Source organism: Poeciliopsis prolifica, unplaced genomic scaffold (genome assembly GCF_027474105.1).
Source record: "Poeciliopsis prolifica strain line A6 unplaced genomic scaffold, Auburn_PproV2 SCAFFOLD368, whole genome shotgun sequence".
Taxonomy (NCBI): domain Eukaryota; kingdom Metazoa; phylum Chordata; class Actinopteri; order Cyprinodontiformes; family Poeciliidae; genus Poeciliopsis; species Poeciliopsis prolifica.
The window spans coordinates 6291-27922 of NW_026562743.1; the positions used below are offsets into that span (position 1 = coordinate 6291).

Consider the following 21632-nt stretch of genomic DNA (forward strand, 5'->3'; position numbering starts at 1 on the left):
TCAAAACTGTGCCAGCTGAATCAAGTGCCGCACAAAGCTACAAACCGTAAAAGCACAGAAGTATAATGAATAAGAAAGATTAAACAATGCAATCAGTTAAAACAAGGTCAAACTACATCTCTCCAACTAAAAAGCAGGCTGTCAAGTAGTCTCTCTTGGGCTCAGGTGTAGATTATTCCACAATTTAGAAGAAGCAGTAGAAAAAGCCCAGCCCTCTGAGCCTAAGATTGAGATCTCACCTTGGCCAAAGTTAATGTGAGGAGGATGACAAGAATGCAGTTTCTGTGTATAGCAAGAAAGTTGAGTCAGGAGTTTTTGAAGGCTCAAAAAGATAAGGAAAGATTTACTGAAAAGTCACAATTGATCAATTTAAATTAATATGTTGGGGAAATTCAAACCTTATGTTTATGATCACACAGGGAGCTGATTTATATATCACTCTTATAGAGGAAAATTAAATGGTCGATTTTAACAGATCTCACAAGGCAGAAAATTCAACATCAGGATTTTTAGTCTGCCCTCCACAATTATCAGAGCTAATGAACAATCTTCACTTATTGGGACCTAAAATTTCAAACACATTTTTGGTTGGCTGTTTTTATGGTTCTGTGGAGAAATTATTTTAACTGATGAGTTAAAACTCAAAGATCACAAAAGAAAGTTTATTTTCTTTGAGGTTACAGAAGCAACAAGAAACATCTGAACTCAAATTCTCCACATGACAAAAGAACCACAATGAGAAATTGTGCAAACATACAGAAATTAACACAAATATTAAAGTAACACAACCTATTTAAATTAACGACATAAAAAACAAGCAAACTTGAACATGCCCGTACCTTAAGTGCCCAACGTTTGTTTTCCACACAATGCCTGTTGTAAGAATACAATTAAATACTTTTCTCCACAAAACATGTTGGATGCAACATTTACAAACAATACAAATCAATGCCAAATTTTCAAACATAAATTATCCAACTTTCCTAACAACCCATGTTGAAGCCTGTTTTAGTATCAATGATTTAGTAACCCACAACACAGTGATCAATAAATATGACAACCTGTATCTCCAATAAGTGGAGCTTTAGTAAGCATTAACAGTGCACAGTGCTGTATAAGCAGGAAGTGTTTAAATAATAAAAATAAAAAAAATAATAAATTCTAGAAATTAAGTTCAAAACATCAGAACTGCTCCAGCAGGTTTAAGTTTCAACATTTCTAAACAAAATATTTGAACACCAGTGAATGTTTACATAATCTGAAGTATCTCGATACAAAAACCTGGACCCAACTTTTTGATTTTAAAGATATTGCTGAATGAAAAGGAGCAATGTTTGAAAGTACACATTAAGTTCAGTGTACAGATTGCAAAAAGCCATGTACAAAACATTGCGTTTTAACCTACAAGCAAAATTCTAAGGGAAAGACTGAAAACACCATGAACACAATTGGTGGTGGCAGTTTCATGGTGTGGGGCTGCCTGATTCAGCAGGGAAAGAAAACTGAGTTGACGGGGAAAAAGACGTAGTGCAATTCTGGAAGAAAATCCATTTGAAGGCAGCAGATGGAGGTTCACCTTCCAGCACAATGACCCTAAAAATGTACAGCTGGATCTACAAGAAATGATTTAGAGCACAGCATCTTAAAGAAATGTTTAAATCCAATTGAGAATCTTGTTTGGGAATTGGAAATGTGAACAGATGCTCTCCATCCAAACAGGTGTGACTTGAGCTCGTTGAAAAGCAGAATTGGCAAAAAATATCAGTCTGTAGATGTCGAACTCATTAGAACTTGTAAGCTTGGCCAGCCTGTGCGATACAGTAAATATATGAGCAAGAGTAAGATTTTAAAGTTTAGTGAAATATATTAACAGATGGTAGTGGGGCAAAGAAGGGTTGGTTGACTGCCTGATTAAACACATTGAAGTAATTATGGTCTTAAACAAAGTATGTCCTCCAGCCTATCAAATCATAATCAGCCACGTTCTTGTCTGTTCTCCTTCCTCCATTCACCTTTAATCCTCTTCTCCTTCTCCCTGCCACCTGGAAGTGAAAACATTTTCAGGACTTCCTTTTCAAACCCTTCCATTTCATCCTCCAGGTCACCATCTTTCTCATCACCATCCTCCACCATGTCTTCCAAAATATCCGACAAATCGTCCACAAAGTCCTGGAAGCTCCTCTGGTTGTGCACAAACATCCCATCCTGGAAAAACTCCAAGGCGATCTTTCTGAGCTCTGATGTTTTGGATCCATCGACTCCGGCCTCCTCTATCTTGGTCAGATAGGTTTGCAGTACAGAGTCGAACTGTGATAACGAGACAGGGCGGAGCCCCTCCGCCTGGGCGCAGGTTTCCAGCGTGTCGCACTGCTGCGGTGGTTTGGGGTCGTGTTGGAGGCGTCGTCTCTGTTGGAGCCAGTATTCTGGTTGTCCTATGGAGGGTTTGGGGTGGTTGTGATGGGGCTTTCGCTCACCATACAAGTGCTCTTCCTTGTGGCCATGATCACCTGGAAATTCATGTTTGTCTTCTTTGTTTTTAAGGGAGTGTGACTGGTCTTTTTCCCAGTCTACATTATGCTTCAGTTTTGTCTTTTTGATCTTAAACTGTTCTGAAGTCTCATCCTTCCTCCTAAAGTTCTTCTCTTCTTTCCCGTTTTTGCTCTTCCTCTCATATTCATTCCACTCTTTCCTCTCATCCATCCCTGTCCTTTCTTTAGCCTGACTTTTGCTATTGTCCCACTGCTTCCTCTCACCCTTTCCTTTCCCTTCCTTACCAATTTTATCTTTCCACTCAGGGTCTTTCTTATCGCCTTTCTCCTTCCAATCTTTTCTCTCCTGCTTTTCTTTGCCTCCATGTTTCCCTTTCTTCCACTCCATCTCTCCTTTCATCTTCTGATCGCGATGCTTCCCTCCTCGCCACTCCTCTTTCTCCTTACCTGTCCATTCTTTATGTTCATGTACTTTCTCAAAGTTTCCCTTTTTCCGGTCTCTGTCTTCCTTCAACTCTTTCCTACCTTCCTTGTCCTCCAGGGGTCTACCGTTATCTCCTCTTCCTCCTTTCTCTTTCTTTAACTCTTTCTGCTTCCAAGGACTTGCCTCATCACTTTGCTTCTTTTGCTTACCTGGCTTAGCTTTGTCATTCTCAAGCTTCCCATGTTCAAGTTTTCCCTTCTTCCACTCCACTTTATCTCCCTTTTTAAGCTCTTTTCCATTTCCTTCCTTCCCAACAGACTTATCTTTCCCCTTCTGTTTTTTTGTCATGTATTTCATATTTAACCCTATTTGGATCTTTCTTCAGCCTCTGATCTCCCCAAGTCTTCCGTTGCTGTTTTCCAGCTGAATCCTGCCTGCTGTCTTCTGTTTGGTCACTAGGTGGTGATGTAGAGTGTTTCATGCCGGCTTGATCAGCATCGCCGGCTGCTGGAAGAGACACAAAAGTCAATAAAACAACACAAAGTCTGCAACAAAAGTAAAAGAAAGAATAAACTTGCTCTGCTTTCCCTTCCTGCTTTTAGTAACTAATCCCCTTCAACTTCTAACTCTTGTACCTGGGGAGAGTTTTAAGTTTGTCACAGTGGATCTCAGGATTTCTAGCTCTTTCTGTAGGCCGGGACAGACTCCAGCTCTTTCTTCATCCTGTCGTTCTCTTTCTGAAGGGCAGGGAGAGATGCAATCTCTGTCTTCAACCTACTGTTTTCCTTCTCCACCTCCTCCCAGAGCAGCCGCTGCTCCTCTCCCTCTGCTGCCTGCTCCTTGGCTACTTTTAGCTCCTCTTTCTGTGCCTGGTTGGAAAGGAAAAAAAAAAAGGAAAAGTAAAGAAGCTCCCATGAGCATGTTATGCACTCGCTGACACATTTACGCAAAGACACACATTTGTTTTACACATATATATAAATAAAATGAACTAAGGAGAAATGAAGCACTGGACAGAATGGAGTCACACCTGAAGCTGAGCTTGTAGTGCAGAAATCTGCTGGTTCCCTTCTGCTAACTTATTAAGGAGCTCAGAGCTGTTGTGATCTAAACCTGGAGCTACTTCGGGACTAAGCCACTCCTGTCAACAAATTGCAAGCGGAGAAAAACAGTCTGAATTCAAAATGCCTTTGTCACATCGAAAACTTTCTAAGGAAGCAGAAGTTTGAGGTGAACTGCTGCCCATGTTGGTCTTCCAACAAGCACAGTCCAGAAAATGCTTGTGTTTTTAAAACTTATTATTTATGATTTTCATGATGTTATGGAATGCATGTGGTATGTTGTTATTAGATAAGTGATTGAAAGTGATGCCAATAAACAGAGAAGGAGAACATCAGTCTGACCTGTTTCCCTGGTGCTTCTGTATCCTTCAGTTCCCTTGTTGTATAGTCACCCTCTGCAAATCATTATGAAAAGTGTCAAGTCAATGTGGATGACTGTTTTCAAATCAGCATCATATATTTAGCGAACAAGCCAACTTGCAAAAGTAATAACCCATCAACCCCACGTTATCAATCCAACATCAAGTTTTCTAAAATGGGGAAAAGAGGGCAGTCTGCAGATGTCTGGATACAAATGTGCAAATCTTGTTTTTCTGTATGCCAAGTCTTCACATATACATTTTATTTTTTTTTTACCTGAAAATGTATACCACTTTTAAAGTCCTTGTGTCTATGCCAATAAGCATGATGTGAAGGGCCTGGGATCCTTTACAATTCAGTGTGGTTAATTTATGCAAAATTTTGATATCAATGTCAGGATAAAACAAGCGACCCTCTTCCAAAACAAAAGAAAAGCAAGACGGACTTTTAAAGTGAATTTTAAAAAGCATCCCATGCAAAGTCCCTAAGTTCTGCGTGCATGTTCACAAACATGTTGTGGCCGAGAAAAGGTGAATTATTTTACTTAGATGCACACAATAGGACTAAAACAACCTACCCTCATCGAAGTCCATGAAGACACCTGCAGGCATAGTACACCTCAGACTCAGAGCCTCCTTTAGTCTCATTAGTCATTGCTTCTGACATAGACACAAGTCTAAAATACCACAGCAACAGGTTCACAGGTGATGCTCACCAGAGAAAAAGACGGTGCCAAGCCCCAACAGAATGAGAGCAGCCAGGATGCATTTGTTAAGAGAGAACATGCCGTCATTCTCTCGCTGTGGCACCTGAAATTCTTCTTCCACTTCTTCTTCCTCCTCTTCTTTTCGCCCAATCTGCTCCAGGAGAGACTTTCTCCTCCTCTCCACCGACTCTCCCTCGTCTGTCCTTTCACCAGTTCCTAAACAGACAACAGAAAGGAATCTTTCTACATTTAGACACCTTTTAAATGAGGTGTATGTGCTTCACAAAAACTTTAGACACTTAAACTCAGCTTTGATAAAATGTCATACGAACAACCACTTTAATACCATCAAAACTGCCTTCATTTGTTGTGACATGGACTCAACAAAATGTTGGAAACAATAGTCAGATTTTTTTGTTTCATACTGACATGATGGCATCACACTGATGCAGTAGATTTGTGAGCTGAACATCTATGATGTGAATCTCCTGTTTCACCACATCCAAACCGTTAGGCTGAGCTCATGTGACTGTAGAAGTCACTGGAGGACAAGAAACTTGTCGTCATTTTCAAAAGAAGTTTGGGATTAGTTCTTTAGGACATGGGAAATTATTCAGCTGGAAGTAGTAAAAGCAATTCTTGCTTACTGTTGAGAATGATCTAGGATCTGTGATGCTGTGGGCCTGTTTTTCAAAGACTCCTGGAACCTTGTTAGACTTCCTGGCATTATGTATTATTTGAAAAATAAAAATTTGAATAATAAATGAATAAAATTAAACAAGCAGTCATAGATACATTTAATTTGCCCAAGAGGTTGGAGCATTCCAGTAGAAATAGGCAGTTGCAAAAAGCTGTGGTGGATAACTTCCATTAGCAACACTTACCGGACTGCTGTCCCTCTTGGTTTGGCACCTCTTTATTTTGCAGATGAAGCGTTTCGTCGAGTCGAAGTTCCTCTTCTGCCGGTGAAAACTCTGCACCTCCAAGAGTCTCTGTGCTGAGCAGTGAGTCTGGGGGCCCATCTTGGGAAGGCGTCAGAAGGGTGTAGGAGTCAGAGGACGAATCTGGCTCAGGGGAAGACCTTGTCAGTCCCTCAGTTTTGCTCTCAATAATACCATTGTCCAAGGTGCCAGAGGCATCCACAGATGGAGGATTTGAGTTGGAATCTGCATTTTGATCTTCAGAAACCTAGAGAAAAGAATGATTGTTTTTAAAAAGTTTAAACCTCTTCAGTCAGTGGGTAGTGAACAAAATAAAAATAAATGACCGGCTAGTTAGAAATAAAGCTAGAGGACATTGCACACAGTGCTGAAAGATGATATGGTGTTATGAGTTATGGTGTCTTACTAGGTAACCCTCCTCTGGGAGTCTTTCTTCTGCAGACTCGGCGCTATTTGGAGGCTGATTTGTTTCTCCAGGTCCTGGTTCATCAAGGAGAGGAAGCATTTAAAGCAGCAGTCAACATTTTATAACAGTCAGTTCTTGAAAGGGAACCATTCACACTGTTGTAAAACTTTGGCACCTCAAGCACCTTTGACCAAATGACTGCGGACATGGGTTTAGTTTTATTAACAGAGGAAGCTGATGTTCAAGTAGAATAAAGCTTGACTGGTCTTTATCATCATTAAAGTGGGAAATGTATTTATGTAAAAAGACTGAGGCAATAAAATAAACAGAGCCCTCAACTAAACGACTGCAGAACAATGTTGTGTTTACAATGACCTGAAGCAGTAGTCTCTTGCTCCATCGCCTCATCAATCTCATTATTGTTAGGAACATGATTTTGCTGACGCAGGTTTATGGGTGAACATGGTTTATACGTCTCTCAATGGAGCTGAGATTAAGTAGCTTTGATCAACTTTTTTGTTGAAATTAAATTAAAATTATTAAGTAATTTTCTTTAACCAAAACCTTAGAAGTTCTTCATGGACACCTAATTGTGTAGCTAATTGGAAACTGAAACAAAATACTTATTTGGACATGAGCCAAATGCAGCACTAAAGAAAGCAAACCAGATGCTATCTGTTAAGGGCTTGAAGTATCGTTGTTTGGGAATGCTTTGCTGCACCAGAACTATGCCAGCGCCTCATCATAGAATCCCTTACAAATTATACTTATCGTCAGAGCCGCCTGAGGAAAATGTTAGCACATCTGTAAAAATATTAACGCAGAATTAACTGGAGCCTGCTGCATGACAATTGCCCAACACATACCAATGAATTTACCACAAATCTCATGAAAATTAAAAAGCAAGAAAGTGTTGGGCAGATTAAAACCCCAAATTCTGATTTGACAAGATGCTGCAAGGTGACTAAAAACAGGCATTTGCAAGAAAAACGTTCAGCATTTCATGGCCACAAGTGAATAGTAGGACACACTGTCCTCTGAGATTGGTAGATGGCTACTAGACGCGTCTTAGTGAAGAAACAAAGGAAACAAAGGATTTAATGGGGAGGGAGAGTTGAGATTAAAAGGTTAAGCGCTTTGGATTGTTCAAACCTTTTCTTTAATCACGTTTCTAATTCCATAATGAGACAAATACAGGGTTTATTTTTAAAAAGTTTATCTATACATCTGCATCACTTCATCTTCTAGAGATTAATGAGAGAAGAGCTATTCTAGGTTAATCAGATTTTCTAATGACTGAAGTGAGCTCAAGCAGCTGGATTGAGAAAATTTGACTGGACTTATTAGGGTCTACCTTTCAGATTTTATTCTAAGCTATGAGAGGAAGAGAGGGTCAGTTAATGTGTTTATAAACATTTCACCAATATATTGTACACCTCAGAAACTTATAAATGGTCACATAAATGAAGCATACTGTCCCCAGACCTGTGGCAGATGTGTGGCTCTCTTCATGCTGCTTTGCTCCCTCCTCAAGGGGCCTCAGGGTTTCAGCAACTGTCTCCTATGATGACAGAGGCAGAGTCATTACCACTTGATTGAAGACCTATCAAAAAATTGCTATGTTAAAAGGTAAATTTAATATTCAGAAACCATTTTTATTGATAGTAAATAACCTTTCATTGACGTCATTAATAACACAGAATGTTCCTCTTTTTTACAACTTTGACATAAAAATGTTTTATAAACATTATGACACAAACTTAATTCATATTCAGGTGACCTGAAAGAGAAACAAACTGGGACAAAGCTCTCTTTTTTTCAGAGACACGTTTAAGAAGGTCATGCATGACTGCTTGACATTTCAAAGTGATCATACCTCAGATGTGAGGATGGTCCAACTGTTGTTGGCAGCACCGCCCCAGACATGGCCCCCCCAGAGGCTTCGCCCGTCTCCTGCAACACAACACCAGCATTGAAAACAAATGTCGTGATTAGCAATAGTTCCACGAAATGAAGTGAGAGGAGAGTGAGGAAAGTCTGTGCTCCTCTGTTTCTTAATAGTGTCTGTGTCAGGAGTTCAGCCTTTCTCTCTCCACTTGTAGGTACAAGTAGAAGCTGGCCCACTCTAATTACTGACAAAACCATGGTGAGACATGATTTCCAACACATAAAAATGTTATACCTTTCCAGATCTGCATTATTCGTAAAAATCTCTGTCTAAAAATCAGACAAAGTCAAGCCAGCTGAAGGAAAATGAATAATAATGCATAGATGGATGGATAGTTTGGTTTGATGGACAGAAGACATGATGAATAGACAGACAAAATTATGACAAAAATATCTAAAAATATGTAATAATAAATATTCTGATGTTTCAATGGTATGAAAAGACAATAAAATCTGGAAATAAAAGTGTTTTCCATTTTCTTCTTCCATCCTTATTTAGATCTGTAAAACAGTGAAATATTATATATATATATATATATATATATATATATATATATATATATATATATATATATATATATATATATATATATATATATATATATATATATATATATATAAAATCTTTTCAAACAGCCTGATGGTAATCTTGAGATTGCATACCCCTGGTCAAGATATATGGCAGCTGTGACATTAATAATAACCGACTGTGATTTATTTTTTCCATTTCACTTTTACCGGAATGATGAAGAAAAAATAACCTGGAAATAAGAGTTTGGCCAGTCTCGGCACAAATGTGTGTCCTTGGAAAACATAAAAGTTTTTACTGAGAAAAATAAAAATAATAAACTAAAAAAGTAAGTAGTTCTGAGAATGAAGGCTTGAAGGCTGAACAAATACATCTCCACAAAGGGAACTTTCTAATAGATGTTTTTTTTGTTACTTCTTAGATGCTAATAATGCAGAAATCCATTTCTTCTGATTCATTAGGTACATGTGAATCCCATTCATTAAAATAAGAGGTAATTTTTCTCTACAGTAAGTCCATCATGTTAAATTGCCAATCTCTGGAATCAGCGTGGGTATTTTTGTGCCACTGGATCATTACACCTGCTGTGAAAATGATTGTAGCTTCTCATTTGACCTTTTCCCTCAATCTGTACTCCATTTTGAACATGAAGAGCATTTCTGTTCTCTCTACAATAGAACATTTAATGAAGTGATTTTCAGCCCAAAAGGTGAGAGACATTCATGTGGTTTTATTGTTAAGATAAGCTCAGCATTTTCTAAGGCACTATTTAATGCACAACTCCCATTTGATTTGCTTTTTTGGCAACAATGAAATGATTAGATTTTCTCTGGGTATCAGTGAGTCAGAATTTCCACCTCCAAACTGCCTTAGAAAAGGGCAGTGCTCATGTTTGTTGAGCTGTTTCCTAAACACTACCTTTCCAAACATATAAGCTGGTATTTGGTAAAGCTGGGATCTGATTTTTGTTTAGATACAATATTCATAAACATGTTAATGTCAAAAATTACCAAATTACGAATTGAACTGAAAAAGTGTACATATACACATTACACATAGTTCAATATATCTTTCAGCTTTTATATAGTAAATTTAATGAAGAAAATAAGTCATATTTCCATGCATTGTCAAAAAGTAGAACATTAGATCTTTTTTTTCTAAAGGCTAAAACATTAATGGTTCTACCGGCCCACCGTTTTATTGGGAAAACTGCTGACCTGTCATCCTAAAGCAAGTATGGCTGCATAATACCAAGAAAACAAATAACATACAATAATATATGTGAATGTCGCAATGAATGTGATTAATGAATAAATACTTCAGTGTTAATGTCTGTCTGCTTTGGGGTCTGCATAAAAATGGAACCAACATAGAAGGTAGTTATCCAGTTACTGAAAATTAAATGAGAAATTATGTCTTGTTCCATAACAAACACGGTTTACCATCCATTTGGGAAACAAACGACTTTGATGTAGCATCTTAAAACACTCAAACACCCTTTTCTGTAGAAGAAAATGGAAAATTAATTGGAAAGAAAAGCAGGAAAGCACAAGGTGCAAAAGAAACATAGTTGGCTGTAGATAGATGGGAGAATCAAGAGATAGTTGAGAGAAACAAGAACCCACAATGAAGATGACCTGAAGCAAAGCATCAAAGCAACCTGGACTTCCTGAGCGCCTCAGCATGCCATGCTGCATTAATGCAGCATGGCATGGAGGCATGCTGCATCAAACCAATTAAATTATTATTTTTTAAACTCAAAAGGGCAGAAAGCCTGTCTGAAGAAGCATCACTTCAGATTTTTTGTTTGTTACTCATAGTCTGCAGGAGATCTGTCTTTATGTATTATTATTCATATACAAACTGCTGAGCTACAGAATGAAAATAGACAAGTAGGACAATCCCTGTGTGGCCTGCAGCTTTAAGACATTTACATTTGTTTACACAAGCATAGGATTTGGATGCCAGCCTTTGCTATTCAGCCTCACCCATTCTACTAACATAGAACCTACTGTAAAGTGTTACAAACATTTAGTGAAACTGGGCCTGAGTGTGTTTGTGTGTGTGCAGGAAGTCTTATTGCTTTAGGAGAATTCAGTTCTTCATTAGTAGTTTGTGAGCACAGGAGGCCTTGTGGGCACCCTGGCTTTTGACTAGCAGAGAAATGTTTTGGCACAGACACGGGTAACTAAGGCCTGCAATGTTCTGAAGATAGAGGCTAAAGACGCCTTTCGTTTCAGTTATTGGTTTGTTCAATAGGCGTCTTCCAAGCAGCACACTGTATTTTTAAGAACACAGAGAATAGGATTTCAACAGATAACGCTCAGATTACATTCTAAAAGAATATTATTTTACACAGTCATTTCTTTAACCCGTGTCACCTGACTGTGATCTACAAACGCAGAGACTCCTCACTTATGGCAAGATAATGACACACTTCACTCCTCAAATTCAATTTTCTCCCAGCGCAATTTAGGTCTCCTAATCCAGTTCCTCCCGAGAGAAGTCTGCCGGATCTAGCCTGGGGCCCCACAAGGAGCATTGTGGAGCATATAGTGGAATGGCTTAAATAGATGGCAGCTAAATTTAGCTGCTATGAGATTGACTAGAGACAGAAAAGAAGGGGGAGCATGCAGAAGATTGCCACAGGGAATGCAAGGGAGGCAGCGGTCTAGTCTAAGGACAGTTTTAAAAAGATTACATGCGCCATAAAGCTTGATGCTTTTCAGAGAAAATGCATCTTTATTCCAGAGTTTCAAGAGATAAACTCAAATGTATTCCCTAAGCACAGAGGGACCCTTCCTTTGCTTTTCAGTAAACTTCCAGCTCCGTCTGACGTCCCTTTACTTCTTCAAATAAACATAACTCAGTGTTTTCCCTTGCGTGTATTATATATGCAACGTGCACAGCTGACTATACTTATTTTTCCCTTTGAATAAAACACAAACAAGCCAACTGTCGCAACACTGGGTCTTATCTGGTCTCTCCTGGGAAAATAAATGACCAAAAAAGGCCAAGATTAAGCGACACAACAGGATGTGTCTTTAATGGTATCAGTGAAGCAAAAACTAAAAGGAAACTTGTGCTCACAGGCTCCCATGCAAAGCACCCGCGATATGCACTCATAATATGCAAATGTAATAGTCTGAATGAGACAGGAAATGTCAACTGAGGATGGCTCAAGTTGAATAAAAGCTAAAAAATAAAATAAAATAAAAAAAAAACGAGGATATTTTTGGGAATGTGACAAAGACTTGTATAACTTCAATATACTGGATGGATATCAAAAGAAAGCACATTGTTGCTGTGACATCAAAACATTACAGACAAGTTTTCCTTTTGAAGCGAGCGACCAGGAAAACGTGAAGCGACGGAGGCGGTGCCGTGTGAAGAGAAATAATGTACGACTGCTCTGTTAGAGGTTAAAATAAACAAACAACAGAATGTTCAGACTCGGGTTGTTCTTACCGTGTTGGGGAACTTTACTCCAGACCCCGGAGAAGGTGAGAGATACAGCAGGCTGTCCCGTCTCTTTCCAACCAACTTGGGAACTTCGAAGGTGAAGTCTGAACTCAAGAGTTACGTCACTTGACCAATCGCACTCTGAGGTCGTTCTAGTCCCGCCTCTTTTCCGTACCACTGAACCAATGAAAGTTTTCCTCGACAAACACGCTCATAGGTTGTTTGACAAGCTGTGAAACTTATTTTAAATTGTCACACATTTTAAGTTGATTTCTTTGGCGTGCAAAGAAAAACGAGCACATAATTGTGAAATGAAATGAAAATTACACATTTTCTTATTGTGTGCCAGCATTTAGCTGGGATAAAACTGTTACAAAACAATATCCTAAGCTTTGGACATAATATGGAGCACTGTTCAATTTATTGATCATCCATATATAGGACACAATCCAACACCTGCCATGACTTTTCACCTGAATACACAGGCCTGTCAAAAACAGAAATAATTTACAAAGCAGCAAAGAGAACCCTTGGTATCTCTGGAGGAGGTGCACAGATTCATAGCTAAGGTGGGACAATCTGTTGATATGAAGAAAGCCATTGGCAGAAGACAGCCATGACAATTTCAGATTGCAGTTGACACAAGACATGTGGAAAAAGTCTTGGTCTTGTCTGTTCAGGAAGGCAAGCTTTTCTTTGCTGTGATCGTCAGTCATCTTAAATCAAATTCAAATAGGCTACATCCACTTGAACACGCCATCCTGACACTGAAACAAGGTGGCAGCAGAATCATGCGGTGGCCTTTTCTTCAGCAGGGACAGGGAAGCTGGTCAGAGTAGCAAAACTCTTGAGGATTGCTGGGAGGGTTACACTTGTTTTTTTGTTTTTACTTCTCACCATAACAATGTTTTTGACACATAAACCTGGATTTAGTTGTTCCACATAAAGTGCCAGATATTCATCCAGCTTCTTCTAACTACCACATGAACAAATAAAAAGAAAGAAACAACATAAGGTAGAAATATTTAATTTATTTAATGGCACATCAAGGAAAAGCAGGTTTCCAGTCCAAAAAAAAAAATCCAAGATCTTCAGAGTGATGCTTTAAAATGTTGACCCCAGTCAAGCAGCATTGAAGAATGATTCCTCAACCTCAAAATGGACATACTATGGACACTAAAACAGAAACGGACGGATTTGAAATATTGCCAAGTTTGCTTAGTGACCCAAATATAAAAAGTATATTATTTAGTTTGGTAAGAGCACAAATTGCACAACAGATCACTCACCACAGCTCTTCCAAGAACGTTTCTTCATACGCTCCAATGAAATGCAGACTAAAACTGCATTTTACAGAGCAAATGTTCAATACGTCAAATGTTTAGTTTACAGCTTGTACTTTCTTTCGGTCCTTCAGTCAAGGATCTCCTTTATACACCAGCAGCAGAGGAGGAAATAAAGACACTCCTTAACTGACTGGATGAAACCATAGGAAAAATTCCCTCCCAGGAAGTTCTTGCCCCGTCCGAGACCCATGGTCATGTCCCGCAGGTGCTGCCCTAAGGAGGGCGCAGGCATGGCTTGGGGAAGAGGACGCTGGGGGTGCATGGTTCAGGCAGCAGAATCAATGCAGAGGCAAAGGTGAGCCGTCAGTGAGAGTGCATGTAGAAGGATGCCTGTCAGGTCAGGCCAGGTTGCCTCTACTGTCCAAACTGCAGCTGCCTCCATTCACATCCAGGATTTTCTCTTCTTCTTTCAATCATCTGCTGATTTTTTTAAAAGCTTTGTTTATCACACTCGTCTGTGTTCAATCCCCACACCAAAACAGCTTAGGACCCCACTGTCACAGCTTCTGTTAACAAATGGGAGAGTTCCAGTGGGTCCCCATCCACATCGCACCTTTTGTTTAGGACAGTATATGTTGGAGCTGCACACATTTCTAGCAGTGTATTGTAGAGCATAAACATCTCAGATTTGACCCTTCAACCACAAGAACAACTTTTCTCTCGGTTCTTCAAAGAGTCCCTACCGGACCACGGGTGTCCCCAAAATAATCCTTCATTTCCTGCAGAAGGCTTCAAGTGATCTTCAAAATAAGAGATGCATTTAACCTTGTGCTCAAAAGGTTTTCTTTGAAACAATCTGTTAATAGTTGTAGCTTCAAATAATGATTTATTTAAACCTTGAATGCGAATTGTGACAGTATCTCTACAGTATCTTAATACATTTGCTGTCTCAGTCTAAAAGTGTGTAAAAGGAAATATGAAATCAGTTTTTATTGAAAATTGCTGCCTTACTTCAAGTCCATCTCTGATTGGGTGATTAGCTCTTGGTGAGGACTCCTTTCCGAGGAGCACGTTACTGAGAACTGAGCTTGGAAACTGACCAAACCTTGTTCTCCATCAAGAACTTTGTCTCGTTCCAGTCTGTGAGGTTTATTCCCAGTTCCAGAAGTAATCCAGATGTAAGAAAGTCCGGATATCCAAAGGGCCACCTTTTCAGAATGAGCCGTTGTAGCAGGAAAACAAACCAGAGCATCAGCAGAGATGAAAGTGGCCAAACCACTTAAGCAGAAATGCAAGATATTTCCACAAGTGCCTCATATGACTAAAGTAAGGCACTTTTTCCTTTTTAATTTGTGGTTGTTCTGGTACATTAAGTTCATACTTGATACCAAATCTCAATCAATAATTTACTAGTGAATCCCCTCATTCTAACACTTTACTTTCTTAATAATAGGAGAGTAGAATTAGTGTAGCATCTTTGCTTCATTATTTCGCTTGCATAATTAACTAGGGAATAAACAACATTTTGATTGGACTGATTACAATCTCGATAATTCTCCCTCGATTGATTCTGACAGACAAAAATCTCTGAGCTTTTGTATTTGTCAGATTACCAAGACGAGACCAAAGAGTTAGACAAGGCTTTGGTAGGTAGGACTGGTTAAACACAGCTTACGCTACAGGATACTTTGTTTTTCTGATTTCAGTTAAATGCAAGTTAGTCCAGTAAATTACCAAAATGAGCTAAAATGCAACTAAAACCCACAATGATGAGTGATGTATTTATATATATATTTATCTATATATGCAATCTATATTTTCAGTTACAGGTGTAAACAGACATGTTTCCCTATAAAGGAAAACAGAATGGAAAGAAAATATAAAGTACAAATCAATATCTTTGCACACAATTCAAATAGAACCTTTGGCTTAAAATCATAAACAGCATCAACGACACTATTACTACTGCAAACAACAAAACATCGTTTTAAAACATATTTTCATGCAACAAAGGCAACTGTGATGAGCAACAACACAGGACCAGTTCACTAATGATACAGAGGGTCAGCTGAGTCTATTCCAGCACAACATGCACACACAAGTAACGACGGCGCTCCTTTCTGGTTTTCCTATTTCTGACCCATGAACAGTTGCCACTCTGGTATGTGCGCACGTTTGATCACATGCGACTGAAAGGTCCCTTCTCACATTTCAACATTTTTGGTTTCAACCTCTCTTACATTCTAATATGAACAACCTTAATGCTGTACAGTCTGCGTTCCTCGTTGAATAAGTCATTAAATACACAACAGAAACAATATTTAAGCCGATCACTCTAAAATGAATGTTATTTACAGGTGATCGAGAAATATATACTCCCTCTCAACCCCCTCCCCAATGGTGACATCAAGTATCTGTGACTAGAAGCTGAATGCAGGAATGTGCATCAGAGGAGATTGCCATCACTGGAGCCACATGTTGTCGTCATCAGGGTGTTCATTTTGCAGAGTTTTTGCTAAACTGAGATTCTTCTGTAGTTGACTACATCTGAATAAAGTACATAAGGTGACTGCGTTAAAAAAAAAACATGACTGCATTGAGGAAACAAGGCACAATTGAAAAGATATAAAACGCATCATGAACTGAGGGGAGAGGAAAACAGCATTAACTTCCCCCCTTTATTAATCCATGTATGTTTGAAAGTAGCACTGAAGATCGAAACCGCTTCAAAAAATGATATATAGTCATGTAGAGTCACTTTGTTTCATAAAAGGTTTTTGTTTTTTCTTAAAAAGATGATTTCATATTATTAAACATAATGACAGAATACACTGCATTAATTTTGTAAGCAAAATGCTCTTACTTAAAGACTGCTGAGCATTTCTCACCTTTGCTTTTTCTCTGTAGCTATAACTCATAGATTGTCAATGCAAACACACACTAAAGAGCTATTGAAAAGCAACCTTCATGCTTCTCAAAATGCACCATTTTTTTCCTCTGTGGCTGACATCAGTGTACTTTAAAAATCTCCTCTTTGACGCAGGATTCAGGCACAATCACCTCAAATCATTTCTCCACTAAAAAAACAAGCCATTTAGAAATTAATTTAACATAACTAGGCATGGGCCAGTTACCAGTACTCATGTGTACCACGGTTTTAAACATGAGTGGAACAGAGTGTTTTCACATGAGATGTGAGAGAAAATGCCACTAACCGTTTACTTGTTGCTGCCCATTACAGGTCAGCTGGTGACTAAAAAAAATGGTGCAACCCTTTACAAATTCAGTTGCAAGTTTGGAAAGTATCTGACTGTGCCATCGACCTGACTAATTATGTAGCTTCAGCTTAAAATATCACAGTTTAGCAGTAAAATAAATATTTTCACATCAATATCGTGTAATTGTAGCAGCAGCAATAACTGTTGGTGTTCTGTGTCAAATAAAGGGAATTACATCACTAATTTGTTTAGTAGATTTTTACATTGTTTGATTCCATTGTAGATTTTTACATCATGAGAATATAATACCGGCCCATGCCTAGAGACAACTGCTAGAGTCATGGCTTCTCTTTTTTTTTCCTTTTCGTAAATAGCAACCAAGTTTATGATCTTTGGCATGACATGAAGTGTTTATGGCGTGTAAAGGTGAATATATACATTTGCATGTGTGTTTAAAAGGTTTGGGGAGATACAGCTGTTTTGATCTTCCTGTACTCCACATGTCCAGTAAGTTATTTGACTCATGATAACAGAATATACAAAACACAATGAAGGTGGTGGTGTTTAGCATAGCTTTTGCATACAGGCTTTCCTACAAGGTCCAAGGTACTCAGGCTGGAGTGACCGGTGGTGGGTCAGTGCTCCTCATAAGATGGGCGGTGCACTCGTTTATGCATATTTGCCTGTCTTGTCACGTTTACATCTCCGGTGAGACTTGAAGGGTGAACTGAACTCAGTCAAGTCCCTGAAACCGCCTGGCTTCTTTTTGCATAAATGCTCCAGCGATGCTCCGAGGACGAAATATTTCCCCTCCTAAATAAGACACCGAGCATCTCAATCCAAGTCTGTTCGCTTTCCTCCACAGTTCAACCATTTTAGAAAACAATTCCTTGTATTATAGCAGTTCTGTTTTTCTCCTCAAACAAATAAAATAAAGAAAAATAATTGCATGTTTTCAGCCCTGTTGTGATGTTGCTGAAGGGCTCCTCCCTGCTTCACAGTTGGTTCAGAAAATGCAGCAGTGCCTCTCTGTGGTGGGTGGGTAGGTGGGTGAATCCAATGGGTTTCTAGGAGACTGCTGGTCACAGATTGGCAGAAGATGTGGCAACAGAAATAAGAAAGTGATTTGTTTTTTTTTTGCTGAGAAACAGGTGATATATTTTAATTATTTTGGCTTGTAGTCATGTGTCGTTTCATGGGAGTGCTGTGTGTAGTGTTGTGTGTATTAAAGCGTATGATTTTGGGAGTGTGTTGTGTGGATTTGGAGAGGGAGTGAGAGTCTATTTTTGGTGGAGTATTTCATTGGCGTGCGTGGCTTCAGGCCCTGCGCGCCACTGGCTGCTGCAGGAACACTTCGCTCCCGGCTGACACAATGGGCAGTTTGTTGTCCGTGTGGTAACTGATTAGGTGGCTGACGCTTCCGAACCGGTGGTCTTTTGTGCGCACCTAATGGGTGAAAAATATCATGCGTTACCATCAACACCACTATGTCCAATAAAAATGTAATGCTTCTTCAACCCCCGACGTACCACTCCCTCTGGGTCAACAAGAAGCAGGTGTTTGGGCTGACCCCCCTGCTGTCCGGTAAGGACGTACTGCCCAGGAGTGGTCCCAGATTCCCGGACAAGGAAGTCTCCGTCTCGGGTCAACAGTCTCTCCGCCTCTTTTCGACTCAAGCTACCGTGGAACCAGATTTCGCTCTGCAACTCTTGCACCAGCGACAGCGGTACCACCACTGATGTTGGGCCAGCGTGTCCAGACACTCCCAAGGCATCATCGAGCGGTTCTTGAAAATAACAAATGAAAACACATTGTAACATTATAGCGTGGTTTAGAGGACATGATCCAAGCTATAAACACATTGTAATAAAGACAAATGGGTAGATAGAATAAACAGATTGAGGGTTTGTTAGACAGACAAACTGATAGACATCTTGAAGGATAGTTGAACAACAAAAGAATGGATGAACTGAGAATGAAAATTTGGATGAAAACAAATGGATAAAAGTTTAAATATGTATAAATTGAATGTATAACTGGATGGAGTATCAACCTGATGGATAAAACAGGAGAATGATCAAAAAAAACTGATTAATTAATGATTGGACAGGCAGACCAATATGCAACTATGAACAATATTGACATGAAATGACTCCACTTAAGTTTTGAAAGATTCACCTGCTGTGGTCTGAATTCACAACCTAATAACTTCCTACAGGTTTGCATCTGGAGGAGAAATCTGCACTAGAAGTATCATAGTTGACCTGGGTCAATCTCATAGGCAATGTGCCCAAGCCAGATCCAACTATTACTAACTTTAATGAGAGGCCTGAGGCTGAATTAAACCCAACATATTGTAAGTAAGCTTTTGTTTTAATGCACCATTTGGTGCTTTGTTACTTCTCCCATTTTAGTCTTTAACATCTTCAAGCTCCATTTTGTCACCTGTTGAATCAAATGCAAATCTTCCGGGATGTATTGATAGGAGCAGAGCAGGGCAGAGCTGCGTGACGCATTTAGCTGTACAGTGTGCTGTGACTGTTACAGTCTAACTTCTGCACTTTAACTTCTTTCCTCAACAAGGTAAACTGATTCCTCTTCTAGTTAAACTATAAATAGATTAACACAACATGGTATTCCATCTTGAACATGCTGGCACACTGGACAATGGAATTAAGAGTACCATGTCAGTGATCAGACAGCCTGACAAATGATCAAGTTTGAATACTGTTTGGTGGATTGAAGGATCGACGAGTACAATCTTCAGCTGCAGAAATAATTTTTGGAAATAAAATTATCTTTCATACTCATATTTTTAACAGAAAAATACTCAAACACAGGCAAATCATTAAAAATATACATTTATATATCTTTCAAACTGCATCATAATTCTGCAGGCAATGCAAATTTAATGTGGAAAACTCCAAGAGGCTTGTCAATGTTTTATAAAATGCAAATTTAGTCCATATCTTTCCTATCTGTCCCATATGGCTTCCTTGCAGAAGCTTCTGTTTTTAGTTTGAATCTGCTGGAATGACAGCTTTTTCCACTGTGAATGTACAACCTTTATGTTTCTGCACACAGTAATTACCAGTTATTTTTCTGTTTTGATTACAACCCACACATCCCATTTACAACAATTCATATCAGTGTTTCCTTATTCACAGCAAATTGCTTTATTGTGGCACCTCTGTATTTCACACAACCGTGCAGTTGAGCTCAGAAAGTTAAGAAATTACATTTTAAACTAAGCTAAGCTATGGAGAAACACTCACTCATGTCAAATACGTCTCTGTGAGCATTTCCATTAGCTGCTACAGAAGGTCTGGGTTTTTCCACATTCACGTATGACGGGTCGTCAAACAGCTCCCGGCCTCCTTCTTTGGCACCCACTAAAAAACAAAAAAAATTATAAAAAGGTGTACAAAGACATTTTCTGCTTTCAAGTTAAAGAACATGGAGAAAACATTTTCCTATTATCAGGGTTAAAATACACGTCTTCAATTTAAACACAGTTAAAAAAAAACTAGACATTTTTTCCTTTCTGAATTTCCAAAAAATGATAGGCACAGAGAGGCAAAGACGGAGCTCACCTGGTAGAGGAGGCACAGGCTGTTTGTGAATGTCGCTCTGACCTGGCTGCCCGTAGGGCTGCAAACAAAAAACAATCAGAAGACCAAAATAATGTAGCTATTCCAGGATTTCTAAAAGGATTACAAAGGTCAAGAATTATATGAAGCAGATGTATTCCTTATGGGTTATAGTAATATTTGCCACAGCTTCCAAAACTACAACTTGAAAATGCACTAAAATACTAGTTAATAACCAGCACATTGTAACTAGGCCAGTGGTGAATTTAGGCATAAGCAGATCTTATTCCCTTTCTAATCCATTCATTCTCACCAGAGTTGCTCCTGGACGAGTCCTCATGTCAATCAGCCCACCAGGGGGAGGCTGCTTATCAGGAAAATTATTATAGTAAGGAACCTCAGTGGAAGGAGGAGGAGGAGGGACAGCCTCGTCATCTTCTTCCTCCCATGCAGAGCCATCAAACGGAGCCATTCTGACAAAGACAAAATGTTTAGAATACGAAAAACAGAAAAAAGTGAAAGAAAAAAAAAAGCACTGGCTGAGAAATTACCAAAAAAGAGCTGCAGCTTATTTGTGAGCTGTACCTGTCATGAGGTGTGACCAGTTTGGGGGGGTTCTTCAGGTACTGTTTGAAACGCAGCTCAAAGGCCTGGCCGATGGTGCTGATGACTTCCTGTGCTAAGCCCTCGGAGCACTCCAGGATGTGACATGCTGCAGTCGAGGAGGTACACATAAAAGATAAGAGGTCTGCAGCAACATGTCCTTGAAATAAATGCAGCACTCAGACAGGCAACACCATTCAAACAGAGGCAGGGCAAGAAAGAGAGCAATAGAGAAGAGGGAAGGAGAAATAGCAAGAAGAGAGAAGGAAGGGAGAAGAACAAATTAAAAAGAAGAATAGGAGAGCAAATAGTCAGAAAAAAAAGCTCAACAAAAAAAGGAGGAAAACAGACAAAAGCAAAGAAGACAGAATGAGAATGCAAAAAAGAAATGTATGCATGTACAAAGCATACATTTCTTTGTAAATGCAATATTTTCAAAGTATTTGACAGAGAAAAAAATATAAAAAAACGGCAATAAAGTTCAATCAACTTACACCAGCAGCAAATAAAAATCTGAAATGTGTTAAATTTTTTAACACATTTGGGTTGGAGACAAAACAAGTACAACAAAAAAAGCAGACTAAATGAAGATTTAAATACAATAAAGTAA

At 39.0% G+C, this 21632-nt stretch overlaps 2 protein-coding genes and 1 pseudogene across 2 annotated transcripts; all 3 read right to left on the reverse strand.

The window, feature by feature from the left end:
- Positions 1 to 648: 648 nt before the first annotated feature.
- On the reverse strand, positions 649 to 8302 carry LOC129358026 (pre-B-cell leukemia transcription factor-interacting protein 1-like; annotated as a pseudogene).
- Positions 8303 to 13640: 5338 nt separating this feature from the next.
- Positions 13641 to 14135, reverse strand: LOC129358024 (lens epithelial cell protein LEP503-like). The gene has a single exon (XM_055026884.1). It carries the CDS (start codon positions 13931 to 13933, stop codon positions 13739 to 13741), a length of 195 nt encoding a protein of 64 aa, XP_054882859.1. The 5' UTR covers positions 13934 to 14135; the 3' UTR covers positions 13641 to 13738.
- A 3790-nt stretch (positions 14136 to 17925) lies between these two features.
- Positions 17926 to 21305, reverse strand: LOC129358025 (SHC-transforming protein 1-like). The gene is made up of 6 exons (XM_055026886.1): positions 21005 to 21305; positions 20733 to 20892; positions 20423 to 20480; positions 20105 to 20221; positions 18359 to 18615; positions 17926 to 18275 (listed from the first exon to the last, which is right to left on the reverse strand). The coding sequence occupies exons 1-6, from the start codon at positions 21151 to 21153 to the stop codon at positions 18147 to 18149; spliced, it is 870 nt and encodes a 289-aa protein (XP_054882861.1). The 5' UTR covers positions 21154 to 21305; the 3' UTR covers positions 17926 to 18146.
- Positions 21306 to 21632: the final 327 nt, after the last annotated feature.